An 8697-nucleotide genomic window follows, 5' to 3' on the forward strand; every position below is an offset into this window, starting at 1 on the left:
ATAGTGCCTATTTTTTTTATTATAATATTAAAATAAAACGACTAAATAATAAATTAAATTATAAAAAACTTAGACTTTTTAAAATTATTAAAAAAGTCTTATTTATTAACTATAAACTAAGACTTCTAGATATAATAAAGTATTATTTAGTCTTTTATATTTTACTTTTTGAATTAGTATTAAAGGTTTATATATAAAGGATTATATTATTATAAAACCTAACGAACTAGAGTACGAAGTTAAATAAATTATTAATTATAAAGTTAAGAACGAAATACGAGAACTCTTAATTAAATAAAAAAATTATAAATATAAAATAAATATATAGGAGCCCGTTACGAACTTCTAGAACTTTTAATAGCTTTTTAAAGATTATTAAAAATAGTATTAACGGGCCTAGGGATACGAACTCTTATTAATCTTAAAAATAAACTAGTCTATATTATTAAAAACCTATATAAACTATAACTCCTTAACTATTTATATTTATAAATATTTAATGTAACTTTAAAGTATTAAACTTATTTACTTTTTATATTCTTAATAAAAGTCTTAATTTAACGCTTATATATTATTTTCTAAATTTTCTAAATATAAATAAACGATTAGTAATAGTAGCTATTAATAACTAAAAACGAGCTAGCTCTTTATAAAGCTTTAAAAGCTCTTTACCTCCTTTTTTCTTTTTTATCTACTCTCTTTACTAAATATTAAGTTTTTAAATTATAAAAAATATTAAAATAATATAAAAATAAAAAAAAAATAAATTATAAGTTAAAGCTATTAATACTTTATAAGGCTTTTTATTTAATATAGGTCTAATAATAAAAAAACTTTTCTAAATTAATATAGAACTTTAATATAAAAATATAAGTATAAAGTATATTAGCTAATTACAACGAGCTTTAATAAACTTTAAAAGCGCAAAGTATTTATAATTTTTATTTTTATTTTTTTAAATTTCGTTTTTAAACTTAACTTCTTTATATAACTTAATATAGTATTAGTATTATAAAAAGATAAATAAAAATAAATAACTTAACTAGCCCTAACCTAGGCCGCGGATATTTATTTATAGTTTAGGGACTAGACCTTTAAAAAGGTAACTTAATATTACGATTAATATATATAATTAAAACTAAGGCCTGCCCCGTAGGCTTATAGCGGACTATAATATATATATATATATAAAGATTAATATAGGAGTTACTTTAATAAAATAGAAGAACTATAAATAAGTTATATAATAATAAAAAGGATCGACGGATAATAAACGGTCTATAAATAGGACCGATAGGATAAGGCGGTCTACTTTATAAAACCGATATTATAATATTAGTCCTAATTATAAAAGAACTATTTAAATAGTATAAGTTATAGGACTTATATATAGTATAGACTTAAGCCGGGCTTAAAAATAGACTTTTTATAGCTTTTTTAATAATTAACTTAATATTAAATTTTATAATTACTTTTAACTATCTTTATTAAAAACCCCTTTTAATAAAACTACGATTAATTATTAAAGCTTTATTTACTTTATAACTTATTAATATAGCTTCCCTAAAGCTATTTATAATTATAATACTATTTATTTAGCTTTCGTAGCCTTAACCTTTATTAATATATTTATTACGACTAGCTAGCCGTAATACGAGAGCTAGGGCTCGTACTTTCTTAGTTAAGTTAATTTACTAAATCTATAGAATATAACGTCTTTTCTTTAGTATATAAGGACTTAAAAGTATTATAAATATTATTAAGCTTATTTTTAATAGGATTGCGTTTAATCTATTTTAATAATCCGGTTATAGTAGATAGTAAGTAGTCTATTAGTTAGTAAATAGTGATTTGCGGGCTTCTATATCTTTAGTTAGCGACGTAGTTATTAGAAACTTAATATTCTAAAATTAATAAAAACACTGCCTAATTAATAGTTCAAGGGCAAGCCCCCTTTTACGCTAATCTAATTCGAGTTTTCTAGAGAGCCTAGACTATAGCGAAATAAATAGTCCGGGGCAATAATTAGTATACCCATTAGACATAGAGCTAAGGGCCGTCCACTTAGTCGGTAATTACTAACTTTAAAATAGTATCGATTATTTACCCCTTAAAGTACCTAGGCAAATTAACTTCGGCCCAAATATATATCTCGATTTACTTACTAGATTAATAAACGGATTAGCACTTTAGTTAGCGTCACTAGAGTACGGGGGTCTTAAAACATGGCAGGCTAAAGAACTACTGTTTATATATAGTAGTAGCTCGATATACGTAGCCGATGCCCCCGGTATTACTAGCTTATCGTATAGAATATTATATAGTATATAGCGAGAGTACGCGATTAGCCGGGAAGTATACGGATGCTGGCATAGACTCTAGCGTAACTTAGCCAGAGGAACCTATATCTAAGTGCGCGAGTACGGTATAGTATTATAAAAGGGAAGCTTGCGTAGGAAAATATATATAGTGATATAACGCCTGGCCTGCCCGTTACGTTTGCCGTGATGAGTTATGTGGCAGTCCCGAGCCATTAACGAAATCTAAGAATACCTTTCTGGCTATCTATTCCACGCTCAATTGCATCGCTGTAACTGTCACTGATGACCGTATAGCCACGTTGGCCGGATATAATCCACGGACGATATGTACAACGAATTCGCTCACCACTGGAAAATTGCTTCTGTTTGGGTCTGCGAAGATTGCAACAAATAGTCCCGGCTGCTGCGAAGCTACTACTCTTCCCATGCTGAGCTTCCTTTAGGGGGCTGCTAGGCTCGCACTAAGGCGACAGAATCAACAACGTTGGTTTTGGTGGCGGATGCAAGCGGCACGGGCCTTTTTTCTTCTTCTTTTTTTCTTGGTCATCCGAGTGGCTCGTTAGCTACCATGACAAGGCGGCCGCCGTCATGGTGTAATCATGCTGTGCTCCACGCCGCTGACGACCTCCTCTGTTGAACAGAGCCATCATGCATACTGTTACTTTTTTCTTACTGTTAAGTCAGTTACAACGGCATCCCGGAGATGGGGTTGGTACTCTCGTGCCTTGTCAGTCGCTGCTCATACATTGATTTATTCGTGCACATTCAAACTGTAAAGAAAAACATTACCTGCTTTATGCGCTTTTCCAAAACCAAATCTCGTTGGATAAGTGTCTACTGCGTATAGAATTGTTTGGACGCCACCGAGATGGGTTGCAGTAACGAAGCTTCTGATTTACATGGAAACCCCTAAACAAAATTCATACTACAATAAACGCTCTCGGTCATGCCGGCGCCCGAGGCTGATCTCTTCGTTCCAACACGGCGCTTCCGAACTCAATTTATATTACATTTCAGTCTCTCGGTTATGCCGGCATTTGGAACCCGTCTATCTTATTTCAGCAAGAGTGAATGCCTGAGCAATTAGTATAAAAAGGGAGATTTTGTCGATTGCAAGTGTCAACGCCGTCCCTCATCCCTTTTCATCCAACCCAAGACTGCGATAAACGACATCATTTTTGGTAGAAACCACCTTCTCTTAAAAGAAAAACAGCCCTTCGCTATCAGACGTTCGCTATGAAACCATCGTTATTCCTTACCGTTTTCGCGCTGGCTCTGGCAAGCGAAGCATGTGACACGTATAAATACTGTCACTGCACCAACCAGGACGGAAGCGCAAACGACAGCGCAACCACTTCCGCGTGCGCCTCTGGCGACCCCATTATCTATGACCGAGGCTTTGCGGAGTGCAAACACTACGACAATTACGTTTACGTTGTCAAGGCCATAAATAATTGCGATTTCCGGAAGGCTTGCAACGCGAAAGGCGCCGTTGGGGATTCGAGCTGCAGAGCCAAGGTCGGCATTGGCAAGAAATGATGTGATCAACATGGGCTCAAGATCACGGGCGTTGTTGGGCATCTTTGATAGCAGTATAGCAATACTTGAGGGTTTCGGCCAGTTCTGCTATTCAATAGAAATGCCTACAAAGCCCGATCGTTCCACCTTACGCATAAGTTAATATAGATCAATTGACCTCTTCGTTAACCCACGGTTCGAACCGAATTCCCTGTGATATGGATACCTCCTAACACATACGGATGACTCCTCACGGAGTAGAATCACTACATGCAAGGTGACGTGATGATAAAGAGCACCCAGGGTCGATGAGCAGTCCATAACAAGGACAGGCGCGGTGATGTCGGTCCCGGCATAAAGGAACTGTTTATATAGTATACGTGACTTGTGTATGATAGAATCTACTTGAGCTGGGGTTAAAAACAAAGTTCTATAGCTTCTTTAGCAATCAACTTAGTATTAGATATTACGAGCGCTTTTAGCTATCTTTATTAAAAACCCTTTTAATAAAACTACGATTAATTATTAAAGCTTTACTTACTTTACGACTTATAGATATAGCTTTAGGGAAGCTATTTACGATTATAATACTATTTATTTAGTATTCGTAGCTTTAACTTCTATTAATATATTTATTATAATTAGCTAGCCGTAATATTTATAGAGCTATTATTATTAGTATTCTTATTATAAGGAGTTTAGTTCGAGTCGTGCGTTAACGAAGAGGTTAATTAGACTATATTAACTTTTATAGGAACGGGTTAATAACTAATGTGTTATTACTACTTATAAGAGTACGTACTCTTGTATTGACGCTATTTAGTAGTCGATAGGATATTTAATTAACGATAATTACTTTTATAAACTGGTAAAATAATGAACTTTTGTTTTAAAGGTAAATTTATTTACTTTATTATTTGCTTTATTCTTTATATTACGTAAGTATATTATATATTATATTAATCTATAATTTCTATAGATTATTATAAGTTTTAATTATATAAGCAATTCTGTTTATATAAGCTTACGTGAACTATAGAAAGTATTAGAAAGTAACGAAATACTTTAGAATTCTCTCGAGGTAGTATTACGCACTACGATTATGCATTTACTTACATATACGCTTATTAATTATATTATAATTAATAAGTAATAAAATATTTTAGTAGGAGGTTTTTATACCTATATAAGGGCGTCTTTTTATTTACTTAGACCTTTTGTTAAGTAAGCAACTTTTTATATAGTAATCTAATTATATTACTCTCTTTAAATATATAAACCTTATTTATTACGCTTATTACCCCTTATATTTATATATTCTTGCTTCTATATGAATATTTACTTTATTTATTTTTTTATAAGAATAACCTTTATAACCTCGTTATAAGCTACTGTGCTAGAACTAGGCTATTAAGAAGTGCGCTTAGTAAAAGAGCTTGCTTATTATCTAGGTTATTTACATTATAATAGAGTTGTTCTTTAAACTTGGTTACGATTTTTAAAAAGCTGGATTATATATTAAAAGTAATATTACGACTAATTATTACCGAAGCTATGATAGACTTAATTATTTTATAACTGAGGGCTCCGTACGACGTTATATCTTCTTTAAGATACTGCGAAATATTTAGTTTTATTAATATAGTAGTATTCTTAAAATTAAATATAATAGCTAGTTCCTAATATATCTAAGCCTTATTTTTATTATAATCGCTACCTAAAAGCCTATCGGTAAGCGCAACGTCTCTCTTTATTAAAAACACGATAATATTTTTTAGTATATATAATTCCGGTTTAAAGACGGCTTTAACTTTCTATATATCGTTAATAAAGTACGCCGGAGATTGTATAATAAAAACCTCGTATCTATATAGTATAAAGTTTAAAAAGCGTTCGGTTCGGAACGGAAATAAAAAGTATATTTATACTTCGTTTTCTTTTTGAATATCCTAGAAGTCGACTACTATATATCCTATCGAGTGTAGAATAGCGATAGTATATTAAGATGCGGAGACGGAGCTAATTATATATCTATAGGCCCCTTTTGTGGCCCAATTACTATAATTAATAATAAGTACTTCCCTATATTAAAGATTTTATTATAGATAAACCCTAACGTATATAATAAGCGAATAAAATAGATAAGTGAGTAAAATATAAAACGGCAACTATATTATATAAAGGTGTAAATATTAATACTTACGTTATTAATTTAATTAAAACTACTTAGAATCCTTATTATTAAACATTTTTTTATCGAATTAATACGTTTATATATTATAACTAGTATTTTTATAAACGCTATATTATTATTAGCCCGTTTTAGTCCTCGGTTAGTAATTACTATTCCGGTACGTTTCTTTTTTTATTTAAGTTATAGCTTTTTTTTATAACTAAAAGTCCTCTCCCTTTATTATAATAAAACTTTTTTTTTATTAAAAACGGTTTTTTTTAACTTTTTAATATTAATTAAATAAATTATTTTCTTTTTAAAGGATCTAATTCTTAGATTTTAATAAAACGATTTAGTATATAATCTTACGAGCCCTTTTAAATAAACGCTCTATAGCTTTAATAATTAAAATTAAAGAGCTATTTTAATAACGGGTAATTCGATTTTTAATAAATTATAATTATAAAAACGCCTCGGTTAGGTTATTTAGTATTTAAAAAGTCTATACTATAAATATTATTAAAAGGGATTTAAGAAGCGTTAGAGTATATAACTTTACGTTAAACTTTAAAAATATACTCTTTATAATTTAAAAATATAATATTACGACCTAATACGTATAATAAGGCCAGGGCCTGCCCTATAGGACCTGCGGCGGCTACTATACTATATATATAAAAGCAGCGGACTTAAAATAACTCCTCTTAAGACAGAAGAACTATAGATAAATTACGTAACTATAATTATATAATAAGATAAAGAACGGATACCCGTAAATAAATAGGATATATAATTATAGATAAATAGGACGGACGATTATTTAGTAAATAGTTAAGTAATAGTAAATAGAGATATTATAAAGGATATATTTAAGAACAAGACTTATATATAATATAGATTTAAGCCGGGCTTAAAAATAGACTTCCTATAGCTTTTTTAATAATTAACTTAATATTAGATTTTATAATTATTTTTAACTATCTTTATTAAAAACCCTTTTTAATAAAACTACGATTAATTACCGAAGCTTTATTTACTTTACGATTTATAAATATAGTTTTAAAAAAGCTATTTATAATTATAATATTATTTATTTAGCTTTCGTAGCTTTAACTTCTATTAATATATTTATTATGACTAGCTAGCCGTAATATATAAGCCCTAACTTTTTAAATCCTTTTTAAATATTTTTCTTTATAATTATTTATATAAAAACTTTATAAAACGCCGAAAAGAAGTCCTTTTTAATAATATATATATTACCCCGACGTATTTTATCTTCGATATTTTAACTATATACCGTTTTTAAAAGCCTAAAATATTTAATATTTAAAAGCTAAAATAAATAAAACGAATAGGGTAGTATATATAGGGTTACGATATTATTCCTTTAATAAAAAAGCTTAAAATCCGTAAAATAATAACTTTCGTATCCATTAATAATAAAAAAATAATATTAACCCTTTATATACGGTTTTATATACTATTTAAAGTACCGAGCCTAATCTAGGCCTCTTTTATTTATTATTTATTTATTTTTAAACGTTATAATAATTTAGTTATATAAAAGACCGGTTTCTATATATTAAATAGAGAGGTAATATTAGCCTATAACGATAATATATAGTAGAACGCTATAGCTTAACGAGCTAATAACTTAAATAATAATAACCTATTTATAATTACTAGGCTATATTATTTTTATATTTAAATACCTCTCGATATTAGTTACGATTATATTAATTAAGATTTAGCTTATTATAAAGCTAGTCTTATTAAAGTTATAGATATTTAAGTTTATAATACCGTACTTTATAATTATATTTATTATAAATAAAAACTACGCGTTTATCGCATCTAGGTCTTTATATTAAGCCTTTTTATAATTATATTTACGAAAACGATGCGTTTATAACTATAGCTATTATTTAATAAAGTTTAAAGTTTATTACGTTTTAATAAAGAGTACGTCGTAGTTAGCGAGTAATTAATTTATTATTTTTTTAATATTACGAAGTTAGGGAGGAAATAATTAAAAATCTAAATTAAAAATATACTTAACTAGCTTCTCTTTTTTAAAGGACGTTAAATTTTATAAATTAAATATATTATTACATTATAATAATATCCCTTTTAATTAATAAATTAGCGTTATATAGCTTACTAAATAAATTTTAGCTATAGTCCGAGCGCTTAGTTTTTAATTATTTTAAATAGCCTAGAGGGTAAACTAAATATTAAATTCTTTATTTTAATAAGCTATATTAAGTTATAAAAGAAAGGTGCCCGATTATATTTAAGTAATATAGTCGCCGTTTCGTATTTTACTTACTTATCTATTTTACTCGCTTATTATATACGTTATATATATATCCTATTTAAATAAACTTTTTAAGAAACTTCTACTAGTCTTTAAGTATTCCTGTATAGTAAAAATAATCTTTATTTACATATCGCCTCGTCCTTTTTATAGCTACTACGCGTTCTATTTATCCCTTTTTAATACGGTATCGTAAATCTATTTAATCTCCGTCCTTAAGTTATTGGAAATCTATTTCTGGCCGACTTACGTACCTAAGCCTGTGTGCGAGTACTGCTAGTCGGCCTTTTGGAAGGCTTATGTTACGTAGAGGAAAGGCCTGGCTCCTAATAGGTTTACCGGTCCGTACACTCACGGGTCTCCCA

The 8697-nt window shown here is 29.0% G+C and overlaps 1 protein-coding gene across 1 annotated transcript; it reads left to right on the forward strand.

Annotated features, from left to right (window-relative positions):
- Positions 1–3557: 3557 nt before the first annotated feature.
- Positions 3558–3860, forward strand: BDZ83DRAFT_758765 (uncharacterized protein; the record flags this gene model as incomplete). Its single annotated transcript, XM_060515085.1, has 1 exon — positions 3558–3860. One exon carries the CDS (start codon positions 3558–3560, stop codon positions 3858–3860), a length of 303 nt encoding a protein of 100 aa, XP_060357431.1.
- Positions 3861–8697: the final 4837 nt, after the last annotated feature.

This window comes from Colletotrichum acutatum (genome assembly GCF_030867785.1).
Source record: "Colletotrichum acutatum strain CBS 112980 chromosome Unknown BDZ83scaffold_264, whole genome shotgun sequence".
Taxonomy (NCBI): domain Eukaryota; kingdom Fungi; phylum Ascomycota; class Sordariomycetes; order Glomerellales; family Glomerellaceae; genus Colletotrichum; species Colletotrichum acutatum.